This window comes from Pseudochaenichthys georgianus, chromosome 23 (genome assembly GCF_902827115.2).
Source record: "Pseudochaenichthys georgianus chromosome 23, fPseGeo1.2, whole genome shotgun sequence".
NCBI classification, from domain to species: domain Eukaryota; kingdom Metazoa; phylum Chordata; class Actinopteri; order Perciformes; family Channichthyidae; genus Pseudochaenichthys; species Pseudochaenichthys georgianus.
The window spans coordinates 13,936,022-13,962,924 of NC_047525.1; the positions used below are offsets into that span (position 1 = coordinate 13,936,022).

The 26,903-nt window shown below is 39.5% G+C and overlaps 2 protein-coding genes across 2 annotated transcripts; one reads left to right on the forward strand and one right to left on the reverse strand.

The window, feature by feature from the left end:
• Positions 1 to 1,548: 1,548 nt before the first annotated feature.
• On the forward strand, positions 1,549 to 9,441 carry LOC117468371 (adipocyte plasma membrane-associated protein). Its single transcript, XM_034112444.1, has 9 exons — positions 1,549 to 1,690; positions 3,132 to 3,221; positions 3,805 to 3,926; positions 4,424 to 4,525; positions 5,097 to 5,251; positions 6,083 to 6,199; positions 6,620 to 6,780; positions 7,469 to 7,664; positions 8,720 to 9,441. Coding segments are annotated over exons 1-9 (1,155 nt in total). The 5' UTR covers positions 1,549 to 1,688; the 3' UTR covers positions 8,930 to 9,441.
• Positions 9,442 to 15,880: 6,439 nt separating this feature from the next.
• On the reverse strand, positions 15,881 to 26,539 carry gnsa (glucosamine (N-acetyl)-6-sulfatase a). Its single transcript, XM_034112443.2, has 14 exons — positions 26,222 to 26,539; positions 25,085 to 25,144; positions 24,780 to 24,986; positions 23,528 to 23,593; positions 21,889 to 21,987; positions 21,321 to 21,488; positions 21,159 to 21,241; positions 20,780 to 20,898; positions 20,561 to 20,664; positions 20,376 to 20,477; positions 19,663 to 19,773; positions 19,458 to 19,568; positions 18,806 to 18,966; positions 15,881 to 18,070 (listed from the first exon to the last, which is right to left on the reverse strand). Exons 1-14 carry the CDS (start codon positions 26,375 to 26,377, stop codon positions 17,995 to 17,997), a joined length of 1,623 nt encoding a protein of 540 aa, XP_033968334.1. The 5' UTR covers positions 26,378 to 26,539; the 3' UTR covers positions 15,881 to 17,994.
• Positions 26,540 to 26,903: the final 364 nt, after the last annotated feature.

The following is a 26,903-nucleotide window of genomic DNA, read 5'->3' on the forward strand; positions in this document are numbered from 1 at the left end:
TCTGAGCTCAGAAAGTTATTTGTTTGTTTTACACTTGAATAAAAATGTTCAGGTTTTAGTTTCAGCCCTGAGCTGCAAAATCCAAATTAAATGTAGGCTTTTGAGAGCTCCGAACACAGCAGTGCCTTTCTAAAGTCAGACAGAAATAGAATCCTGCGGCAGGGCTTCCTCATGTCGCTTTTTCTGCAGGAGAACTCTTCAGATGTATTTTTGTCGTCACCTTGCGGCCTCTCTTTGAATCGATACCAAATGTTGCCTGTCCTTCACACAGGGCAGGCTGCGTCCAATAAAGTTGAAATTAAAACAAAACAAGGGCTTTCATGTTTTTTAACTGCTGTTGTGTTTTCTTTGTTGAAATAACTTGCTGTACGTGGGATTTTTTAAATATATTTGACAAGAGGGTTTTTTTTGTATTACTTGATTGAAAGAAAATGTATCTCTCCTCTTGAAAATTCTTTTTTTTTAAAACAAATCCCCCCAAAGAATAACTGGTTTCAGCTTTTCATATATGAGATTTACTGCATTATTTTGTTGGCAATTTTAAATTACATACATTTGTCTAAATTGTTCACCTAAGAAACAATATACTTGAAGACATAACCTTCACTCTGTCTCTGAGATAGATATTTTTTATTTTCTCATTTTATAGACCCAAAACTACTCGGCAGATTAAAAGATAATCTTGAGTTGCAGCCCTACATTTCCAAAATCAATTAAGATGTTTTTTATAACCCTTTTAAGCAAATTCCAAATATTTAATAAAAGGCTTCAACCAGTAATAATTAGCTTGGCATAAAGGCTGTCAGTGATTTGGCAGAACTGCAGTCCAAAGCAGCTCTTCCTCCTCTTCCTCCTCCTCCTCCTCTTGTCCTCCCCTGTGACCCCAACTACTCACAGACTTTAAATTGCCCCCCCCCCCCCCCCCCCTCCCTCTGTCTCTCTCACACACGCGTAACTGTTCATGTGTAAAACTGCAGAAAGGAGCCTTTCAGTGCTGCCTTCAAAATAAAAGCTCCGACTGAAACTTTTGTTTAGTAATCCTGTGATGTTTCGGAAGAGGCTTTAAGAGCAGAAACAACTTAAAATACACAGTAATAGACCGACGTATTAAATATAAACAGGTTATATTTATTTAAGCACTTTGGAATGTGAGTGTTATATAATGGTGCCGGGTTATGAAAGAAAATACTAATGAAGTAGTCACAAAACTGAGGCGAATTTTAACTAATTATGGTATATGCAGGTGAGTTCATTAGCACACAATATGGAAGCTCTATCTCCAATTTGGACCCAATTTCTCACATTGTTTTATTTGAAAATTAATACAATTTGTTACATTTTTTTTTTTTAAACAGTGGTATTCTGCCCTGAATAATATGAAATTATGTCTAAAAATGACCTGCTAAAGTAAAGTTGGTCATTTTAAACTCATTTGAGAAAGTATGACAATGTAAGACCCGTACAGTCTATGTGTAAGACCCGTACAGTCTATGTGTAAGACACATAACTGGACTTTTATTTTGAAGGTACTCGCCGGATGCTCTTATTTACTCTGTGGTGTTATCTCAGGTCCAGCGCCATATAGATAGATAGATATATAGAATCTATCTATATGGCGCTGGTCAGGTCCATTGTGTCAGATCAGTTTGATAAAGCAGCAAGAGGACACGCTCACTCAAAACTCAACAATGTAAGTTTTACGATTTAATAATTGTATACTCACACGAAACAATTATTAGGCTCGGTTTTTTCTGCAGAATTATGAAGTATTATTCTGCGTCGCCAAACCGCGTTCAGAAATATGTTATATTTTTTTGTAAACGGTGCGGCGTCGTAATAATAATGAATTAAATATATAGTTTGTACAGTCAATATTTATACTGCTTGTCGGCATTAATAAAATGCATGGAAGCAGCTCCTAATTACTAAAAATTCCCGTCAACAGGTTTTCAGGTGTGTGGAAGTTCTGCGGAACTGTCAGCAGGTGTGTTTGTCCCGGGAGATATAACACCAAGTTTAAATCTGATTTAACCAAACCGAATACTACTTCTGCTTACTCATTTACTTCCTCAGGATTTGTGTAATATAATATGGTGCATTTCAAGACGGAGTAAAACTTGGCACAAGGTGACGGCTCGCTTATCGCAAAGAGCTTTCACAGTATTCAAAAGCACAGGAACACTTTGTTCCTCTTCAGATTGTTGTCACATATTATGGTAGCACAGGGGTCGTCTTTAGTTCGGCTTATTGTATGAGCGCTACACTTTAAGTACATTGTTTATGTGCGATGTAGTCGAGCCCCTAGGGGACTATTATTTTCCCTCAAGCAGCTCGTCAGCACTCTTCACCCCCAACACATCATTTAGAGTTCTGTTAACTTCCCATTTTTGAATTATGTAACCAGTAAATGTGATTATTCAGCACTTTGAAATGATCTAGATTATTACCTTATGTGTGGGAGAGGAGGTAGTTAACTGTTGCATAAGTTCCCCTCTTAGGGCCGGCTGGGATTGATTTCATTTCCTGTGAAGAATGCATTGTTGTTCAACTCTATATCACATATGGACCTCTAGCTCTTTCCATTGTGATGGGAGGGAACAAAAGAACCTGTTTTCAGAGGAATTCCTTCACATTTAAAGGAAAACCCACAATCATGCTCTACAATCTCATTTAAATCATTGATCTGAGTTTGATTCACTCACCTGGGTTCCCCTTTGTGTAACCAACAACCAGCAATGTGGTATATTATTGATCTTGTGTTAAACATCACTCACATGTCAAAGTTCACCTCACCACATGTGACACAACTCTGTGACATATTGACGACAAACTGGGATCTGCAAAGATAACACAATCCTGGGATTTGCAGCGTAAATAGTTCCAAAAGTTGTTTTAACTGTATTTGTTTAAGGCACGTTGAATCTACAGATAAGGCTATCATGCATAGAGTTTAAAGAATGCTTTTTTGTTTTGATCATTTCCTTTATATTTCTATTATTCCTTAGATGTTTTGCCTTAAGAAAAATATGATCTGTTCGCCAGAAATATATAAAATAAAATAAATATCAACCTTAATTGAATTTTAAAACTTTTTAACAGAGGTAATAAATATTTGTTTTGTTATTTCTCAGGTTGAGTAAACGATCATTATTAGCGGCTCTGCTCTCTGTGGCTGTTGGAGTTTACCTGCTGCCCTCTCCCATAGACCCCAAACCACATGTGTAAGTACACACACACACAACCCCACACACACACACACACACACACACCACACACACACACACACACCACACACACCACACACACACACACACACACACACACACACACACACTAGGGCTGCTCAATTAATCGTATTTTCATCGCAATTACGATTTTGGCTTGCAACGATTATGAAAAAACATAATCGAATTAAAACGATTATTTTATTTATCTTTATTTTTGAATTTTTTTGGTTTTTCATTTGAATTATACTTTAAGTTCAGGGTAATCAACTGTTAAAACATACTGTTCAAATGTTTCTTTTCAATAAATGGATGTTTTCAAAGTAAATGGATAATCGTTTTTAGTAATCGTGATATCAATTATTGACCCAAATAATCGAGACTATGATTTTTGCCATAATCGAGCAGCCCTACACACACACACACACACACACACACACACACACACACACACACACACACACACACACACACACACACACACACACACACACACACACACACACACACACACACACACACACACACACACACACACACACACACTGTCATTAACAATTGAATCCAATTTCTCCTGCAGTCTGAAGGGCCCCCCCCCAGCCCTCGAGGGGCCCCTGGCTGTGAACACCCTGCTGCAGAAGGGCCGCAGGCTGTTTGCTGGTAAACTTCACGGACCAGAATCCTTCACTGCTGATGAGGAGGGTGAGCGGGCATTTATGTTTGTAATGTAAACTTTGACAAATTGATATTGAGAGTGAGAGGATGAACAATACGTTTAGTAGGAATGTAATCAACTGTTTTTAGATGTGTGGGTAGCCTCAAAGATAGAGGATTAATAATAAATGAAATTATCAGCAAGTGAAACAATAATGATCGTGAAAGGTATTTTGTCCCCGGTATCGCTCATGTGACATGTTTAAATTGATCTGTATAGATTGATCTGTATAGATGTCAATTTCTTTTTGATTATGTTATAAATTAATGAATGTATATTATTATTATTATTATTATTATTATATATTTGTTTTATTATATTTTTGGATTTTTTTGTTGTGATTGGATTTCATCATTGTTTTTAAATACATTTTCCAAACATTATAGATACATTTTATGACTAGTTTCAATATATATTTTTAAATGGCACACGATGGTCTGAATGCTCTTCGCCCATATATCACCTGGTGTGTGTTGTGTTTCAGGGAACGTGTTCACGGGCACGGTGGACGGGAAGCTGTGGAGGATCGCCCCTGACGACAGCCTCACACTCCTCACACACATGGGACAGGACCTGCCAGAATGTGGTGTGTGTTTCCACGTCTGATTCTCCTCTGTGTTTATTGTGGGGCAGCTGCTTCCTTTTGACTTGATCTCTTTCCCTCACACTGAATAAACTCCTGCAGTCAACGTGTAGCTGCCGTGTGAGGTGAATGTAAGCAAAGAGACACCACTTGATAAATCCATACCCCGTCTTAAAAGTTAGGGAAATTACATTTTACAGCACAAACATTTAGCTGTCTAATTATTTAAAGGGCCTCTGGCTTATGAGCAGCCGTCATCAGGAGCTTGTTTTCACTTATTTTCTCTCATATTTATGTTTACTTTCTGCTTCTTTACATAATAAATAAAGTCTTCTTAAAGTTTGGTTTGTATTCATGTGGAAATGACTCTTTTCCTCTTTAAAAAAAAGATGAACCATAGTTGATTTGTCTTAGTTTGAAACCAAATAGTTTGTTGTTTTGTTTATGATCACAAAATCATTGTTCATCTCTCTCCAAACTTTTAACAATTCTTCTTTCTCCTCAGTTTGAAATGTCTACTCTAAATAAACATTTATAACGTTGTTATTAACATGCAGTCCTCATATCCCTGCAGGCAGCAGCACGGACTACGAGCCGGTGTGCGGCCGTCCTCACGGGGTCCGTATGGATCGTCACGGTCAGCTGATCGTGGCTGACTCGTACCTTGGTCTGCACAGCGTCGACCCCAAAACTGGAGAGAAGACCCTGCTGCTGGCTAACTCAGAAGGTGTGTGTGTGTGTGTGTGTGTGTGTGTGTGTGTGTGTGTGTGTGTGTGTGTGTGTGTGTGTGTGTGTGTGTGTGTGTGTGTGTGTGTGTGTGTGTGTGTGTGTGTGTGTGTGTGTGTGTGTGTGTGTGTGTGTGTGTGTGTGTGTGCTAAATGAAAAATAATTACCACTTCACTTAAATACTCACTCAAATATTCTTTTTTATCCTTAGAGAACAATATTGTTTGCGTCAAAATGCACTAAAAAAGTTGTTTAATTATATAAGTTCCCCCTTTCACTGAGATAAATATTTCAACAAACTTTAGGTTGATCTTAACCAAATATTTGATATCTTTCAGAATTCAAACCCTTTTAAATCATGGCTATTTTCAAGTAATTTTCATTCTGGTCTATGTAAATGATTGGCATCCACAGGGATTTTTATGCAGAAAACCAAGAAAATAGCATGTATTTGCACCAAAGGGCATCTCGTGGAAATAGTTAAAATATAATGTTGAATTAATATCTTTTATTTTTTGTTTAATGTCTTTTATTTTTTGCAAAGCACTTTGAATTGCCTTGTGTTGAAAGGTGCCATATAGAGAAACTTGCTTTGCCTTGAAGCCAGAGCTCAAAGCACGATGTTCCGCTGTAATGGCCCTGGGATAACACATTGTGGTTTTAATGGGAACATTTTTGTACTTAAGGGCCTGAGTGTCTACATTTTGGCTTCAACGTTTATTAGGATTCACCACCTTCGCCAAAATGTATTCCATATGCATTAAATCAACCCAAATGAGAGTAAGATTTTTACCAATGTATAGAACTTATTTTCTTCTTCTCTTTGTTCCTCAGGTGCTGCTGGCGTTCCCATTCGCCTTCCTGAACGGTCTGGAGATTTCCTCTCAGACGGGCATCATTTATTTCACCGACTCCTCCAGTCGCTGGGGACGCAGACATGTCACCCTGGAGGTGAGAGGGGGGGGGCAGGGGGGGAGAGGATCGGAGGCAATTAGCCAAAAACCATCTGCTAATCACTGTTTTTCAGAGATTCACAAGGCAGAGGGAAGCTGATGCATGCAGAGTCCTTCAGAGATTTTTTTATCGTGCTTGCCAATAACACTTGAGGACACTCAGGCTTTTCTTTGTAACCGTCCATCCAAAAGCCTTTCGCCAAAAACCACACTGAGGGTCCATTCAGAGCTGCTTTTGAATGGAACCCTTTTTAAAAAAAACACAACAGCTGTACACAAATTAAGCTAAATATATACACAGTACAGTATATAAACTAGGCTTGATAAAACCATGTCTTAGTTTCATTAAACATATTTAAGCTAAATAATATACTTTAACGAAAACAACAAACTTAATTAAATTAATTATTGTTTTCAGGTGATTGAGCTGAACAGCCTCGGGCGTCTCCTCTCCTTCGACCCGCAGACAGGAAGTGTGACGGTTCTGCTGGGCGATCTCTACATGCCCAACGGCATCGCTCTGTCACCTGACGAGCACTTCCTGTTGCTAGCGGAGACGAGCATCGGACGCATACTGAGGTACACACTATGAAGTGACCTGTTTCTCTAGGCTGATCCTGAAGATTGGATTTCAGAATATTGCTGAAAAAGAAGATCAAATAAACGTGTATGATTCACGTTTCTGGAGATAACCTCCACATTGTATTAGTTTTTTGAAACCCTAAAGAGGCCCTAAGATGCTTTTGGGGGTTTACACTTTCCTGTATTGTGTTCTATAGGTTTTAGTGCATGCAAAGTTCCCTCCAGAGGGAGTTTCTCTCCCACACACTCTCCCCCGCTTCTTGAAACACCTCCATTGGACTCCTTTGTTTACTTCCATAACATAGTGTCATCACTAGGTAACACTCACGCTTTTACTGGCTATTGCACATTGTAAGTGATAGGCTAATCACAACCCAATCACAACGGTGAAAATAGGTGCTGCAGCACAAGCAGTATGAGAAAAATGTTCCTTAGTGAGTATGTTCCTTTTTGAACATTCAAATATGTAAACATGTCACAGCAGAGGCACAACATACACATATTACACCTGAAATAAGGCCCCTTTAATATAAACACCAGAAACCCAAATCTATTAGCTAACTCTTAACTCAGCTAATATGAACCAACAACCTAACTTGAAACTCTGACCAGAAACACATTTAAATAACCTTTTTTACTTCGAGACGAGGGAACAACATCACGGTCTTCCTCTCTTCCCTCTCAGGTTTTGGCTGAAGGGCCCACAGGCCGGCACCAAGGAGGTCGTCATGGACAACATGATCGGTTACCCCGACAACATTCGCCGTAGCGACCACGGCACATTCCTTGTTGGCATAACGACACCGAGGTTCCGGAAGATCACCCCTCCCTTCCTGGACATGATCGCCCCGTACCCCGCCGTCAAAAGATTCCTGGCAAAAGTCAGTGTGTTTCATAGTTTATATGAATTACTTTGATAAATAATATATATGTGGGACATGATCAAAATGATCTCTGGAGAAATGGAGAGGTTGTTATGAGAGGAAAGAGCGGCACACACATCCTGAAATTATGCATGTCTGTTTTTTTTAGAACTGTATTTATTGTGTTCTAGTAATATCACACACAAAACACACTTCATACTTTGAACTGTCAACCAGTATATTTATTACACTTTATACTTATGATTTGTCTAATTACATTTTGAGTGCTGTTTTTATAACCAAATCTACTTTCCCATGATCCATCTGGAAGGCTGTGTGATTCACAATTATCTGGTGTGTCAGTCAGCCGAGAATAACAGGCTTTGTTCCAGCCTGAGAAGAGATAGTGTGAAATGTGACGGGACAGGGGCAGGACCCTTCACTAACACACACGCACACAGATTGAATTGTTAGATGAACACAAGAGGTTTAAGATAAAAACACTTCTCTGTCTCTGTTTATATATACAGTCTCTATGGTCACACCCGACACTTGGAAGAGACGGGTCTGAACTCCCAGTGAACTCTGGGAAATGTCAGCTGAGGTCACGCTGACAGAGAAACTCTTTTTAAGCTTGATTAAAGTAATAAACGTTATTTAAAACGAGACCAGACTACTAAGTGGTTTAAGGAGCATAACGGTATAATAGGTAACATTTCTACATTAACACTTTTATAAATAACTAGAATATAGTTGTATACTTACATTATCTCAAAATGCTTCCATCAATGTTCAGAGAAGATTTGAGAATAATAAAAAGTCATTTAAATGGTGAGTTTCATCTGGTCGCATGTCATGGTGTCATATCCCCTTTGAACTTAAGTAAAGATGACAAAGATATTCCTCCATGGAAAATGATATTTTACCTTTGCTGTGGTTTTACACTTTACACAGTCTTAGTCCAAAAATTCACACGAAGCAGTAAATTCACAACCTTGAGACACTGGAAGGATCAAATATTATCTATTATCAAAACAGTTTTTTAGATAACCATGAAGTGTTTCTGTCTCCAGGTGATTCCCCTGAGCTGGTACCGCGTCCTGCTGCCTCGCTACGCCCTGGTCCTAGAGCTGGGGTCTGACGGACGGCTGGTGGGCTCGCTGCAGGACCCCGAGGCCCGCCTCACCTGGGCCATCAGCGACGTGTTCCAGCACCGCGGGAGGACGTACCTGGGCAGCACCGACCTGCCCTTCTTGCCCGTCCTTGAGGGGGGGGACAGCTAATGACGGACAGCTAATGACGGACAGCTGATGACGGGCCGTGGCAGGAAACTTAACATAGGATTAATGTTTTTATTTGTGGACTGTTGTGATCGAGCAGCTGAGAGGAACTGTGCTTCTGGATTTTACTTTTTAAGGTTTTTAGTGGCTGTTCACCCCTGGATTAATGTGCAGATGTTGCATTGATCACACCTGGATATTTTGGTTTGAGGTCGGACTTTTTCACACACTAACTGAGAGAAGAACTGAGAAACTGTGAAGACATTTCTGTAAACGTTTCTGTGGGAGCAATAACACAAGTGATAAAATGCTGATTCATAGATTGTAATTTGTTTTAATTTTCCCAGGAACATTGAACTAAAACCATATCATATAACTAAAATACTGTACATTAAAATATAGAAATGAAGTAAAAAATACTCCACCCATTCATCATCACACCGTCTGCAGAAGACACCTTTATCCAACTGGAATACATCTTCCAAAATAAACTCAAAATAAAATATTTTACTTTCTCTCTTAGGATTTGTATTTAATTTACAACCAACATTTTAATTTGGGAAGGAATGTGTACTACTAAAATAAATTGTAAAAGCTGAAATTAAATAAATATTTTATATAAAAATAACATTTGACTCGTGAATGACAAATGTGTTAGAGCTAAAATGCGTAATTAATTTAAAAATCTATTTGGACATTTGAAGACATCTGGGATTGTGAGCATTCTCTGAATTATTTTCTGACATTTAATAGACTAAAATATGTATTGATTAATCTAATACAGTTCTTGCATCAAACCTTAACATAAACGTTGCATTTGTTTTAGAATTTAAAGGACACCTATCATGCTATATTTGAACAATATATTGTAGGGCCATACCTATACAGTATATAAATATCGTTTGTTTTTTTTCAAAATACCAAAAGGATCCTGCATTTTAGCCATGCCTCATTTCGCTCTATTTGCTCTTTCCAGCGCTGTTTTTGCAGGGGGCTGATTCTGTGAGCTGCAGCTGACCACGCCCCCCTGCAGGAGAGGGGAGCGTGCTCTGAGATCAGCTGCTAGGCTGCAGCGGGGAGAAGAGGGGGACAAAAAGAGATCTCCGTCCACCGTGTTTTATTCTTATAGAAGTAAGAAGAGAAGTGTGAGGGATTAATTTTGTCTTTACTCTTAAGTGTCAAAGAATAATGCTCCTTACTCCTAAGATATTTGACCTTTCGGCCTGTTGACGTTTTATGACCAAGCCGAAGTCTGGTATCTGTCTTAAAGAGCTTACGAAATGCTTTTAGCACCTGTTAGTGGGCTTAGTATATGATAGAGGTTGCATTTGTATTGTGGAATGTGCCATATGATTTTTTTATTATTGATCTATTTTGAATAAATCACGATTATAACAGCATACAAAAGTTGTCAGTTAGTAACAATCGTTCGTTGCGCCGGAAACATCAACTTCGGTCATTTCCGGCGGTGACGTCATGAGTGGAACACAGCTGAGCTCAGTCCCGTTTGAATGCATTGAAGGGCCAAATATTACGACAAAGGATGCACAGCAATAAGACGCCAAGAATAATTGGCAAGCGATATGTTGTATGGGGATGTGGGGCCGTCTCACATCTGGTTATGGGATGTTTTTGTGGCCAAAAAATGATCAAATGTTGCGTATATGGACAAAACAAGTGCGTCGTACGAGGCGGACGTTTGCTAGACCAGGTAACCCGGGGTCGATGAAACCGACGATGTGTGGGGCAGCACATCAAGAGATCGTCTTTCGAACAATCAACAATGCCCGCTAAGGAGAGAGAGTAAACGCTTTCTCGAAGGTTCGTTTTGCTTTCTTACAACGTTACGTTAACTCAACCTTACGTTTGCCATGAGGCTATGTTACTAGCTGTCTTAGCTAACAACAGTTAGCAGCTAACGTTTTCTGCAGTTTGTGTTTCCACTGAAAAACGTGATGTAGTTATTTAAGGGTAAGTTAACTAAATGTTATCTTACAAGTAGAGAAAGTTAAGTTGTGTTTAAAATCGTCAATGTAATGCACGTTAAAGGTTTTGTGTTGAGCATGAAGTTAGCTTTACTGTAGCTCACCAAAGGTTAGCATGTTAAGCTGCACTTTCTGTGGCAGCTCGCTTAATACAAAGAGGGATTTTGTGCTTCATTGTAAACATTTCTTACAAATGTGTGTTAATCTACCTGAAATTGTAGGGACAGTTTTTTTCTACTCAACTATACAGACCATTATTGAGGAGATGCAAAACATACTGTAAATGAGTTGGGTCTGACATATACTTTGAGTAATGTTACTATGCTGCTAAAAAATGAAACATTATCAGATGAGGACATCACCAAAGTGTGTGAGTCTGTCAGGGGATTTGATCTGTTCTTTGCATGTCGTACAGGGCCTGTACACACTGCTCTGGTATGAATTAAAAATATAATTGTAAAATGTATGTCTCTCGCTCTTGTCATCATTCAGGCTTTGCATTTGAACTCCTATGACTGGTTGCGGACTTGAAGGGAACGACTCCATGGCCTTCCTGACATCCAGGAAAAAGGTGAGATTCTAATCCATTTCAATGCCAACAGCCAGTCATTGTTTTTAACTTTTTTAATAGGATTTTTTGGGGAATTTAAGTTGTATTGGACAGTAGAGATGTACTGGAAACAGTGGAGAGGGAGGAGATGATATGCAGCAAAAGGCCGAGCCGGATGGTTGCTGCTCCGTGTGGAGCGTGTTCTATCAGGTAAAGCACTTTGGTACCCAGTTATTTATGGTATTGAGTTTAAATGTAGCCTTTGGAAGGTCATTTCTGCATTGTAAAGACTGAAAAAAACATTTATTTGTCTCAACATTCCTGTAATAATTTGTTTTTTTTATTGTTGATATTGTTTTGTTCTTTATTTTTGTTGTGAGAATCACTTTGCAATTGTGTAAGTGCTATATACATAATTATACATAATTATACTAATATTATTGTTGTTACCATCATTACCATTATTTAAAAAAATGTCTTTGTTTTCTTTATTTATCGCTGCAGAAAGGATCATGCCAGCCCACATCAAACACCTGATCAAGAACTTGTGAATCTTCAGGCAGAAAAGATGAAAACACCTGTTCAAAGTTCCAGTTTCCTGTACATGGAACCATGCCTGTCCTCTGTTCCACATGTCTTCAGTCAGTCCTGAGGCCTGTACTACGAAGCAGGATGTTCTCTTCGCAGCTAACTTCAGGGAAAACTCCGGCTTTCCGGTCCTACGACGCTGGTTCTCTTCTTAGCGGGCTAGATCTCCATGGTAACTTACGCTGAACGGCTAAACTGCCCCGGAGCAGGTTATGTTGCAGGCTAAGAGCTCAACTCAGTGAAAGCACCGCCTGCTGACCAATCAGAGCTCAGTGTGCGGAGTTTAAAGCGATCAAGTCATATTACAGGAGAAAGGAAACACAGAAAAGCTGCCGTTGCAGGAAAGACGGCCGGCAAAAATCACTGACTGTGTGAACGTGAACATGAACAGAATATCACCTCCCATCTTCAGAGCAATCTGACTATTATAACATTAGCGTTAAGAAAGCTTACTTAAATATCTGCCTCAACATCAGTAACCGGATCAGAGTACATTAAGTACAGTCCGCGGCATATCACTTCATAATGTATCATATATCTCCTGATCTGAGTCAGCTGAGCCGTATCTGGCCGTGCAACACTCACAGCGTCACGTATACTGTATGCAGAAGTATTATTTTAGCAACACGTTGAGTTGAGGAAACACTGGAGTCAGAGGTAATGAAAGTCAGATGGTGTGTTAGACGGGGCAGTGATATCATAAACCTGTTAATGTACGCATTCAAACACTTGTTCTGTTCCCAGCTGTATTCACCTTGCAGGTGCAGCTATGTGGCTTTGATCCTGGATCAAGTGTTTAAGTCATGGATGTTTAAAGTTTAACTTCTTCATATTTGACTAATATTAAAGTGCACTTTTCATTCAGGAAGTATGACGCTGCGCTGTCAGTACGCTTCTCCATGTTTGTGATTGGTCGAATGCTCCAGATACCACCCCTTTCATGTGAACGCGCACCTAACTAGATGGGACACGGCTGGCTTGAGCGATCCACTTGATAACCCGCGTCGTAGGACAGTTTAGCGAGAGCGCGTATGTTTTGGATTAGGCCAACCGGCTAACTCGAACATATCCAGGTTAGGTTGAACCGGCTTCGTAGTACAGGCCTCTGGACCCTATGACTCGGACACTAGTTCTACCAAGGCTTATTAGAGGTAAGAGTGGTAGGAGAGGAGTGGAGTTATCTTTGTATTTAGGCTGCAAGTCGACAAAGGTGATCAGATGCTAATAATGATCCGATTCATTTGATATTGATTGTCTGCCAATACCGAATCCTGATCCGATTCTTCTATTTCCCAGATAATACAGCTGCACCGTGTACACTAGCTCTATTTGTTTTTGCCATTGTAATTCACCATAAGCAATTGTTGACTGTAACGTCTAGACTCTATGCCAACCAACTGTAATTTGTAATGTATTATACTTTAACAGTTCTGGCAACCACAGCAGCCCAAATGTTAACGTAAATATTAAGTTATCTTTTTACAGTGTACTTATATCTGTACATTTCTTTTCAGTTTGCTTCAAGAAGTGGCTTCAACAGATAGAAGTGCAGGCCAGATTGGGAAAGGCTGGACGCTACACAACGGGAAACATTATAGACATGAACAAGGAAAAACAACAAACACTTTCTTTGTTGCCTTGTTCTTATCATACATAGTGTTACAGTTTTTGTTACCATTTAAATATTGAATTCTATGTATTACTTTTATTTTAAATCAAATGCACCGGTTTTAGATAATATATTTATTTTGATGTGTAGGTTGATTTGCAGGTTGGTTGTTATTTGTATAATTATTGTATTGTTACTGTGTATTTTATTATATTAACTAGCTATTTATTAAATTAAAATACTATTATGAACACTATACAATGTCTTTATTTTGTAGATACCAGAATACATGACACAATGAATCTTTGTAATATATTTATGTTCTCTTGTTTAAATAATCATACCAGTATTTAATGTATGCTGGTCACCTGGAATCCTGGTAAGCTCCCAGCAGGGTATATTTAATACTATTATTAAACATAAGCTGGTGATAGATGGATAAACCAGCCATCCTGGCCAGCTGAAGTGTCCAAAACCCCTCTCCAGCCAACCATTCCAGCCTAATATATACTGGTTGGTCAATTTACAACAGCCTGACCAGCTACATGTATCTAAACTGGTTATTTCAGCAGTCATTATTATTTATTTACTATTTTTTGAGAATCTCTTTGAATTTTAGTCAAATGTATATACCAGTCTCTGTTCTGTTGCCTGAGCCAAGTTTGCCTGCTACATTACGATGTATTATTATTGATTTACTATTTTTTGAGAATCTCTGAATTAAAGTCAAATGTATACCAGTCTGTGTTCTGTTGCCGCATCGGATCTCCGCCAAATGAGTCTTGTCTGTCACTCGATTCTGTCTCCAGAGTCCGACATCAGCCACAGAGGTAGTGTATTATTCAACAGGTGTTCTACTCGTGACGTGCGTGACGTCACTAACCGGCGAAAGCTGTTTTGTTCGGAGCGGTCGTGTAACATCGGAAGTGAGCATGGAAAGTTGTAATAAACCACGATTTATAAATACTGCGGGCATATTGTCATGAATGACATGAATTCCCATTAATAATAGTATATATATTATCATAATAAGAAAAGTATTGTCCTTCATTTCGTAAGCTCTTTAAGGAAGGGGAACGGTCAGCTGTGGCTGACCTTACCAATTTTAATGACCGGTCAACTCTCGGTCACAAGAGCCCTAGAGTGAGATAAAGATAATTCATTGCTTCCAGTATGTGGGATGACTCTGAGTGAAGCTAATTAAAGGTCTGCCAAGATGAGAAGAGAGTCAGAATTGACATGGCAACCCACCGGAGCAGTCAGAAACCTTTGACTGTGTGACTTGTGATGTGAATTTCTCCGGCCGTTACTTGTATTAAAACTCAGTGTTTGACATTCTGAACTCCTGCTCGTCCCGTGTCTCTCTGAGTCAGGCCCGGTTCCAGAACAAAATGACTAAGGGTGCATCTGAGATTAGAGAGGGTGCAGTGGTAAAGTGCTATTTTTACAAGTGTTTATATGTCGTTACTTTGTCGATAATGTGGCCATGTAATAAGCGGGATAATGTGCACATTGCATAATGTGCCTTCATGCCGATCTAGATCGCTCCGCTTCGCGTCGGGCTCCTGATCAGCCTGTCGGTGTTCTTTTCCCCATAATGACCGCGTCACTGCACATTATCCCTTACATATGATTATATAGAGTAATTATTCATTTGTTATAAAGCAGGAGGCGCAAAAGCTTGCCTCGGGGAGGGAGAAAAAGAGCCACAGCGGAGAATAAACAGAAGGGCAACCATGCAAGGGAAGTCTTCTTTGCTGCTTTTGTGGCAGACTACAGCGCCACTTACAGGCCTGGCATATGTACTACAGCGTCTCCAGCGCTTTCGAGCAGCAATGGCCGGCCGTGGCCCAACCTCTCATTCCCCTGATAGGTGGAGAATTGACCAATAGCCGTAGCACCACCGTCCTGGTCAGGACAGTGATCAGTCTGTATCAGATCCGTTGCAGCTCCTTTTTTAGAGATTTGGGTATGGAGGAAAATAGAGAGGGTTGTGTTTTCTGACACTTGAGTTCCCTGGAACACCGGGGACACATTCATGTATGAAAGACGTACAAAAGCGCATTTCGCATGATAGGTCCCCTTTAAAGGAAATGTTTAAATAAAACAGGTAAGATTTAAAGGTAAGTTAATGAAGAAGGCTTTTAGGGTCACCGGTTATCAAAACTTAAAATACTTTGTGTAAATGTGACAAAAAGACAAATCTAAAATTGACAAATGTAGTATTTTGAGAATCTCTTTATTTTTGACAAACACACAATCAAGCCCAAAATACAGAATCATAAAAAGCAACTCTACAAAAATATTTAATAAAATAAAACTAATGGTTCCATAAAGAGAGTTCTGACAGATTGGAAAGTGCATCAGTGAAATATGACCACATGTGGAGCTCAGGGTTCTCACATTAATTCAGTCCAGATGTGAATCAGATACAGAGGAGGAAACCGCTGCATGAACAAAAAGAATAATAACTCCAGTAGCAGTGGAACACATTTTAACAGCCAGTCAGAAAAAAATTCACAATTGAGATAAACACACACAACAAGAGTCAGTCATTTAGTTCTGACCAGACTTTCTGATATTTCATATTTCCCCTCAAAATGTCCTGATCAGATCTTCGGTTAGATTCTGGAAACTGAACAAATTTGAGCTATATTTAAATAAAATGTATCACCAAAAAATACTTTCTGTAGGTAGCTTTGATTTCTCATTTATTTAGCCTCTGGAAATCAGATTTATTTCAACACCGCAGAATAGTTAAAGTGTGGCGGGAAAAAAACATAACAATTATCCAACACAAAGCTTCTTTTTAAATGTGAGGGAGAAGGTGGCATGAATAAAAATATCAAATATATTTTTTTCATTTGTCCTTCAAAAGTCCAGCCCCCTGCCCCCCCTCACCTCCAAAAACTAAATGAGAATTCTTGTTAGAAACATAAACAAAATAACTCCTAAAACAGGAACCCCGATTATAGGAAAAGTTTAACCTTTTTTTTTCCTCTAGAAAATGTATCTCTTCTCCTTAACCCTTTTTATTTAAATGTGGCTCAGTTAAACGCAAAACGAAATAGTTGTCGAAATGTTCCACCCCAACATAGAAATGTATTTTCTTCCCATCTAAAGTGACAGTTGTGACATATATAAAGTAAATATGAAATATACAACAACAGGATGAATTAAATCCAAATAGGAAATGTACTTTTATGCGAGTCTGATACTGAAACGGTGTAGCAAGTGCTTTCAAAGTCAGAAATGGTCCTGTAAACTTAGAAGCAGGTTTTTATTGATACCACTAATAATTATTGGACATTTCTCCTGACTGATTTCAGACTCCTTCACTCGCATAAAAAGTAATGACTGTGACTCAAATCGAAATTGGTGTTAGCGTTTCCTTGTCACATGCTCTCAGTGTGGGATCGTTATTCAGTCGTATTGTCTTTAGCTTCAGACTGGAAGAGACGGCTGGATCGTAATTGTAGGCACTCGTTTCTGTGAGATGGGTTTCTGTTGGACTTCCTGTTTGTTAACTTCTCTGTAGGCGGCTCGCTTTTCTCTGCATTCCTCGCAGTATAATCTTTCCATCTCCTTCTCACATCTATTCAAGCCAACACTGTTGACGAATTACGCCAAATGTACAGGTGAGTGTTCAACTTTTTATCGTCTTATATAGTTCATTATTGCACGACAAATGCCTGTGACCGTTCTGATTTTACGGTTTCTCTCATCATCGTACCATGATTTATTTAGCTTCAGTCGGTTGATCCTCATTGACATTATCAAGTGACCACAGTGCTGTTTTTGATTATTATGCATATATATATATATATATATATATATATATATATATTATTACTACTCAGTGATTTATATTTAACATTTGACAAATTATTGAGGACCATCCGAATGCAGCAAACCACTTCCTGTGCACTATTTAAATAAGAAAAACATATTGTGACCTCATTATCTTCTCAACGGAGACATTTATAAGAACTGGGTCTTTTTGTCCCTTTTGTGTAGGGTTTCAAGCAAATGCAACGCTTAGAATGCGAAAAGGAGTAATGGCTTGTGAGTATAAATCAACACTGAATAATTTCCCTGCACACCTACAGACAAACTCAACAAACAGCAGCCCAACCTGGAGCCTTTTAAAGGGGGGGGGGGGGGGGGGGCACCCACAGAGGCCTCTTCCCCCCCTCCACTCCCACCTGATCACTTCTCCATCCATCCACACACACAGACCGCTCAGGCCTGAAACAAGGCAACACCAGCAGGAGGCTGGATACTAAAAACTACTCAGCCCTCCTCTTCCTCCCTCCATCTCCTCTTCTCCACCTCCTCACTTCCTCTTCTGTCGGAGGCTGCTGGGCGGCCAGCTGTGGTCCGGAAACATCTGTCTCGGGTCAAATTTATACCTGAGAAGACAGAGGCATTCGTATTCTAATGCGATTCTAGAACCAGTCAAACAAGGAGATTTCCTGAAACTGTTGGTCTGTCATTTCTGAATCATTTCCAAGAAGTTCCCTGGAAAGAAATACAGTTTGCAATATAATAATTGTATGGATAATATAGATAGTGCTAAATTAAAATATTCTCTGAGATTACAAGGTAATACATTGACATAACATAAATAGTGTCTGAATGTTATTCATGGACAAAATAATCTACATGTTCTGGTTTTTTTGTACATTTATGCCGCTTATTTAGAAAATGTTCTAGGTGTTTTCTCTTTAAGTTATTGTCATAAATGTAACACTCTAAGCACAGGGAATGTAAACCCCCTCTCTTGGCACCATCATTAGTTTATTTTTAACTTTCAATGGCCCCATTATGCAGTCATAGTTCAATACACTTTCCATTTATAAATTATTTTATAGTACTAAAAACCTTGTTAACTACAGTTAATCAGTAATAGAAAGTCCCTACACACAAATGCAAGAGTATGCAATATTACAACTTGGATTCTGTCAGAGAGATATTGGTTTTCTGTTTTCTGTTGTGCAGCAAGCCTTGATTTCACGTTTGTTTCAATAATTCATCTGTATGTTCTTGAAGCAGGAATTCGGGGTCAGCTCAGCCCTGCTACTCTCAATTCATTTTTTACTTTCACTTTTCAGAGAATCAATGCAGCATGGCGGTGCTGAACAGACCTGGAGTCGTAGACGCCGGGGGTCCGACAGGACTGTCCGGCGCAGGACTGCAGCATCATCAGCCGGTGGTTCATCTTCTCCAGAACCTCCTGGTCGATGCTCTTTGCGATGTTGGTCAGCTGGTAGGGGTCTGCGGTCACGTTGTAGACTTCTACAAACACCTGCAGGGGGCGCACATCCACAAACAATGTTACCTTCCCGCTGAGGAAACTACAACATAAGAAGGATTCCACCACCAGTCGGCACCAAAGTAGAGAATCTTCATAAAGATATGATGCTTTAGGGAGAAACACTTCTTTAAACCAATCAATAGAAGGATAGACTTCAACAGTTGATTACTTTACATTAAGGCAATTGTTTTTTGTATAACACCTTTTCTGAAATGTTATGTTTAATTTATGCAGATAAGACAGGACTTTATTTGTCCCGAAGGAAATTGTTGTGCCTAAAGTTACACATTAGGCATTAACTGTCACAAAGACAAAGTTAGAAAAAAAGACTGGAATGGAACTAAAATGGCTCAAAATGTAAAAAGTACTTTTGCATGACAAATGGTGTTTCAGCACATCCAAATGTGAATGATTGTATACAGTCTTTATCTTTTCAGGTCATAAAAGGGTAATACAAATTAGATGGAAGAAGAAAGACCAACCTCATTATCGTCAAACTCGCAGTACTGCAGGTTTGAGGAGGCGGCGACCGTGCGCACACACGCGTACGTGTTGTTGTACGAGTCCTCACACACACAGTCTGGGAAACACTCCTGCAGGAAGAGGACGGATGGAAGAAGGAGAATAATTAGCTTATTTATTTGACTTCTTCCCTCTCACAGATCAAATGAAAGTCTCCTCTCTTACCGACACCCCGGGTCCCAGCAGAGGACAGGCGGGGTCAGAGACGTTGCTCCCCTCCCCCTCGTACTCCACCAGGATGTCTGTCCTCCAGCTGCTGCTGTTCACCCTGCCCTCCTGAACACACACGGGTACACAGTTACATATGTGCACAACCTCTCATTGATAGGTCAAGATAACATGGAACTTTATCAAACCCCAGAGGACATTCTTGCTTAAAAAACAAGTAAATAATACAGATGGAAATAATCAAAAGAGTAAATTAAATTAAGTGTGAAATAAGTAATACTTACACAGGTGCCACATAGAATAACAATGAACATATTTGAAAGGCTAAGTAAACAAAAATAGAAAAGTAATATTGTGCAAACTTTCTTAAATTCAGCACTGTAACTTTTACATTACTTTAACCAGAATGTAATCCGTTGAAAATGTTTGTGTTTTGTGTTAATTAAATCTATTTAAAGTGCAATATTAATATCGGAATCTGTTTATTTTGAATATATAAAAAAAAAAAAAAATGTAAGATTTCTTTTTTCTCCCAAAACACTTTTATAATAATAACATAAATGATATATTGGGAGAAAAGTGGTGCCGGTTTAAAGAGCTTCAGAATGAACAGTTGTTTTGTTTTTGACTGTAAATAGACTGATGTTTGTTTTTGATGAATCAGACACTGAAGAAGAACAATAACATGAACAGGTTGTTAGTGACCTCACCATGACGGGCAGGAAGGACATGCCGTCCATCTGCGTCTTGTTGACGTTGTAGCCGGCGATGTCCAGCATGGTCGGGCCGAGGTCCACGTTGGCCACCAGCATCTGAAAACAAGATTATTACATTTCATTTAGTTCAACAAATACTGCAGGGAGGCAGTGAGCTGATTCTGCAACAGAACACATACCTGGCTGGTCTGGTTGGGCTTGATATTTGGTCCTCGGACCATGAGAGGAACTTTGATGTCAAACTCGTAGAGCTGCCTCTTATCCAGAGGAAGAGAGAACTGACCTGAAAGAAAACAAACACTTAAACCTTCTGAATCCAGAGTCCTTGTTTATTTGTGTTTTTAAAAAAAGGAACATCTACTTGTTATCTGCTATTTTAAGAGTCTATTTTTGATTACCTGTGTGGTATCCGTTGTCTGAGGTGAAGAAGATGTACGTATTGTCCAGTTCAGATCTGACCTCCAAACTCTTCACGATCTTCTCCACCAGGTCGTCCACTGACAGCAGAGTCCTCCATCTGCAGGCCAGGAAACCAAAATGTGAGACTTTAAATCGAAACAAAGCTCAAACAACTGTTAAGCTAACTACTGTGTTTACGAGCATTGTTAGAGTTAAGGGCTTTATTGTCATCGCTGAAAAAATGAAGAGTGCGAAGCTAAATAAAGGAATGGATGGATAGAAAGAAGAAGAAAGAAATGAAGAAAGAAGGATAAAGCAAAAAGGAAGGAAGGAAGGAAGAAGAGTAAAAGGGAAATGAAAGACGCAGCAATGACTGACCGTTTCCTGAAGGCATCGTCCAGGAACTGCACCGAGGAGTTGGTCATGGGAGTTTTAGCCTGTCGGATCAGCCAGTGTTTGTCCTGAGGGGAGATGGAATCATGTGACCTTTGTTGTTGTCCCATCCTCACAGGGGATATTTAAGTGGAAGGAGGAGCCTACCTTCCCGTGGACGTTGAAGTTGGGGTCTCGGGGAGCCTTGGTGGTGTTGAAGCTGTTCTGGTACTGAGGGGCCGCCGTCCACGGGGAGTGGGGGGCCGGGATGGACACCATCATGAAGAACGGCTGGTAGTTTGATTTATACTGCAGGAAGTCCAGAGACCTGTTGGCCTGAGAGTCGCAGCAAAGACGTTCATTCGAGGCATTTTTATTTGGGTTATTATCATAAACTAAAATGAAAACAAGCAATGAAACATATTGTTGTGTCTACAAACTAGACCCTTTAAGAAAAAAGAATGTAATCTAAAATGAGCAAACGCACTGTGAAAACTAAATCGTAAAGTCAAAGCTAAAAATGCATGTAAAACTAATTGAGCTCTTACTAACCCCAACGACCTTGCTTGTTATATTACATGTTGCTTGTTCTTTCATTTATATCATATTAAAATCATTATTTCAGTATATTCTTAAGTTTATAGAATATTGTTTTAATGGGACAGTCACAATTTATTTTAACAGGAAAACCAAGAATGACACAATCAAATAAAGCTGGTGTGTTTGATTTCCTCACCAGGACGTCTGTCAGGTAGTCTTTGCTGTAGTCTGCTCCGTGTTCCTCAGGCTTCCCGTTCACTGACAGAGTGTAGTTGTAGTATTTAGAGTTCTTCTCCTGGAAAACACAAACAACTTCATGAAATACTCTTATTTGGGATGTTACAATTTTTGTGCTTCTGTTTATGTCGTGGTAGAAATGTAACCCCTTAAGTTAGTTTTACTTCTTTTATATACATTCTTGCTCGAGTTAAACTTATGAAGTCGGCACTGTGTGGCAAAACTATTTTATTTCACCTTGGAAAACCTCTTTACCCCACCTGTTCCAAAGTTACCTCATTCACACCAACGCAACTCCGGTTCAAGCTCCGTGCTAGAGCTTTTCAGGTTCAGAACCGGTTCTTCGGTTTAGCTCCGGCTCTTTTCACACCGCCCAGAGTCCGACTGGTGCTGCGTCATTGCATCATCGTTTGCGTCATGACGTAACCGTTTGCGTGCCTGCTTCATAAAGCCAAACCGCACGGAAACCTCTCACAGCTGACAACAACAACAATGGCCGATTGTGCTCCAGCTTCCTCTATACCTCTTGGGAAGACCAGATTCCCAGCTGGTCTCTTCAGTGGACCACTGCTGCTTGTTAAGTTTCTCCATCGTTGTGTACCAACTGGAAAAATGCCGGCTTTTTGTTGTTGTTCAGGAGTTGATCCCGCCCCTGCCCCCGCCTTGACGTAAGCGTGACGTATGCGGTGCTTTTGCTCTCGCTGGACAATTTTTTGGTGCTTGAAACGAACCGGATTCCGGAGCTAAGAGGCTGCTCCGCAGCGGTGTGAACAGGAAAACCCGGTGCATTTCAAGCTCCAGCTCCGAACCGGCCCCGAAACACCGTTGGTGTGAATGAGGTATGAGAGATATTTAAGAACTTAGGAAGTCATAAACACAGGAAAGAAAAATATGGATCGAAAATGGATCACCAGAATCTTATTTTTCTCCATCGTCCTTTAGGACTTCTGTAGAGGACAGATATTAAAAGTAAAATAAGAACAAATAAAAACGTAAGCCCCAAACCCTTTTTATGTTGTCAGCACTTTAAGCTTGTTTAGTGTAGGATTACAAACATTAACTAAACGTCCTCACGGTCACATGTTCCTCACACACAATCTATAGAATCAGCATGACTGTCTGAGTTAAGATAAGCGGTCGGGTCATGGGACCAGATGTGTTTGTTTAGCAGCGCTGCAGATAAAAACAGGTCTGCACTCTGGTCGCATTACCACCGTGACCTGACAAACCCAGTTAGAGACTGAAAGAAAATCTAATTTTAGTCTATTTATTCGTCTGGCTGCTGCAGCAGACAGCTCGGAGTCACATGACGACTGCGCTTAACTCAGATCTGCTCTTACACACACAAACTTCCCAGAGACATTTATGTACCAGAAACAGGGGGGGAAAGGAATATATATATATATAATATACAGTACGGAAAAGTTGCTTTATCATTTCCCAAATTCATGGCACAGGATTTGACTTGCAGACAGGAACGTATAATAAAAGGCTTTCAATTGTAAACAAAAATAAACAATTGGTGTCAGACAGGAGGGAGCCTAGATGTACATTTGGGGCTCAAATGTTGTTTAGAAAAAACAAAACGTCAGTCTTACCAGTCCGACCCAGTAGTTCCAGCCTGGAGGAACATGCTCCACCCCCCCAGCCTCCGAGTGCCCATACTGAAACACAAACAGAATCATTATGTGAACTTATTTATACAACCAATGTTTTGAATTCAACACAATATAAATATATATTTCCAGGAAGACGTCTATGTGCCTAATGCATGCATCTTATTCTGTTGGTACCCATCCATTCTTATGTTTGCTCTTCTCTTAGGGAATATACAATTATAAAAGTGGCCTGGTGGCATCTCTACAATTCTTGGGCATGTGCAAGAGTATTTGCACATGGAACACGCCTGCACTTATAGTGTTAAGGGGCGGTACCTGTGTTAATAAATAACAATCGGTCACACATTAGGAGGAGCAGAAACATTTGATTTCTCACAAGTGGACTCCTTCAGCAAAGGCATTTTTGTATCACTTTAGGCACGTCAGTTTTTGTTTGTAGCCTTTATTTAACCAGGTGAAAGCCCCTTGAGATCAAAAGATCTCTTTTTCAAGGCTGACCTGCAGGACATTAGTTACACATGTAACATAAAAACAACAGAACAACAATAAGGATGACATACAACATAATGTACAGGTACAGTTTACAAAACCCTATTTACATAGGAGGAGTAGAAACATTTGATTTGAGTTAAAAGCTATAGCTGCTGCGACACAGGGAAGCTGGAAAACGGGGTTGAGCGTTATTTGTTTTCTGTTTAGGTGAAGTGTGTCTCCCGGTTCCCCATTTGTTCGTCTGTTTATCTCGAGGGTTGATGCAACTTTGACAGCTTGACATAATCATGAGACTAAATCACGAAGGGAAGACCTTGTGACAGTGTTTAACTATTCACCTAAAGTCTGTTTTTTTTTTTTATTGGAGGTGTTGCAAAAATGCTGGACAGATCGGAATACATAAGGAAGTGAAGTCAAATGTGTAGATTGTACTACAATTTATTAAAAAGTTGTACAAATGTGAATATGCAAGTACAAATAAATATATTATTGATGAAAACCTGATTATTGCTCAAAATGTAAACTGTAATGCAGTACTAATCCTTAGAAAATATTAGACTGTCACAGTTGAATAATTGAAACATTGAAGTTACACAGCTCAAGTATTGTTGGTTTAAGCTCCAGAATGGTAAAAAAGGACGCCTTGAGGCTTTTTACCAGGTTCCAATTAATTTCTCTCTTCCATTTTGTTCCTACATCCTACCCAAATGCACACGTATGTAGTGGTACCATCCCTAACCTGGTTCAGATATTTCCCAGCGAAGAAGGTCTGGTAGCCTCCGTACGTCCTCAGCAGGGCGGGGAAGGTGTGCGCCTCCTCGCTCTTCTGCCAGGCTCTGCTGCTGCAGTTCCCCTCCAGCGTGTTGTTGATGACGTGGTGGTTGTGCGGGTATTTCCCCGTCAGGATGCTGGCGCGACTCGGGCAGCACAGCGGGCTGGCCACAAACTGTTAGGGGCAGGAGAGGAGGAAAATGGCTATTTTTTAATATCTGTACTATCTTCTCTCTACAGCACTAAATGGACGATAATGATGCTGATACCTACTGCGTTTGTGAACGATATTCCAGCATCACCTATCAGTTTTTTCGTCTTGGTGAGTGGACTCTGGAAGGAAAAGATATTGATGGGACAAATTCATTATCTGAGTAATGTAATGGCCTCCTGTGTTCTTTAGTAGCTTCTTTGCAAGCGTTATCTAATTAAGTTGAATCAGTGCCTAATATGGATTTTAACACTGTTTTGACCTATTGGCATGCAGACACTGAGACAATAACATTTACTTAAAATATATTTATATTACGCATAAACATTCTTCACAGATCCAAACTCTATATATTCTAAGCTTTACCAACTGTTGTGGTTAGAGCTGAAAAATATAATTGAATTCATTTAACTTAAAACTGCCGGTCTTTTATTTACCAAACACACACTAGTTGCAACTTCCGAAATATAAAAAAACGTTTGTCTTGTAGTAATGGTAAACTAATTGTTTTTTTCTTTTGGCAAACCATGCTATTTAGAAAAGTTCCTTTTAGTTTCATTGTATACTAACCTTTTGTTTGACGAGCAAACAATACATCAATAACAGCAACAACAAAAAAACTATCCATAGATTATTTAATATGATTGAATTATTCCCTAAAAGAAATTAAAAATATCCAGTGTGTTAAAAAAGGCACATACAAAGTACTGATACATACAAATAAAATAAGAACAGTTTAGTGTGTGTTGCCAAAGCAGGTTATGCAAATGTAGGCTGATTAAAGAGTAAGGAGATACACATAACGTACTTTACATACTAAATGTTGTTGATAATACTTACATTTAGGTCACTTTTAGTGGAGTATTTGCATAGTGTGTATGGTTTCACATCTTACTCAAATAAACATCGGCATACTTATTTTACCTCTAAACAAACAAACAACACACTGTCAGACAGACAGCTGTTTCAATTTCGAGATTTTTAGTCAGCAAATATTATGCTGACTATGAGAAATGCCTCAAGGATGCGTCTAACCAGGAGGAATGCGAGCAGCTTCATCACTCTGGACTGAAAATAAAAGTCAAGTTTACATCAGTTAAATCACATGCATCGTCCTATCCTGGAAACACCGACTTATTGGTAAAACAAATAAACACCTAGCATGTAATAATAGCCAAAAAACAAACAAATGCACTCACCAGACCCCCGATAGCGATGTCCAAGTCGTCGGTGAGGATCAAAACAATGTTAGGTCTCCTGAATGATTTTGCAAACAGCCCGCTGCTCAAAGTGACGCAGGTTAGTAAACAGTGTAAAAGAATGAGCGAACACGCGCCATTTAAACCCATGTTCATGAAGTAATGATAAAATACTGAAGCTGTCCGTCTCTTCCTTCAGCTCGGCTTCTCCTTTTAAGCGTGAAATGAATTTAACGAGTCCTCTGCGGAGGAAAACAGACTCGGCCCTGTGACTTCTCGGACAACACTTCCTTGTTTCCCGGTCATGTGCTACGGAAGCCCGAGTCAGCTGATTTGAAGAAGTCCGCCCCCTCCCCCCCAGCATGACTAATCAGTAAAAATAACCGTTACTCTTACTTTTTAGTCCATGCTGATGGTTTATTGTTTTATTACTGCATTATACTGCTATACTTTATTTTCTATAGAAAACAACTATATTAATGAATAGCTATTCTACCGTCAGAGGTGAAATGATTAAGAAATATATATGATTGCCATGTCGTGTGCACATTATACTACAATAATTATAATACAAAAATAAAATAGGCGAAACATGATTCTGCAATAAACCATTCTGCATGATTATTACTCTTATTGTTGGTACTTTAAAGATATTGTAATGCTTCTTTTGTGCTTTTATTCA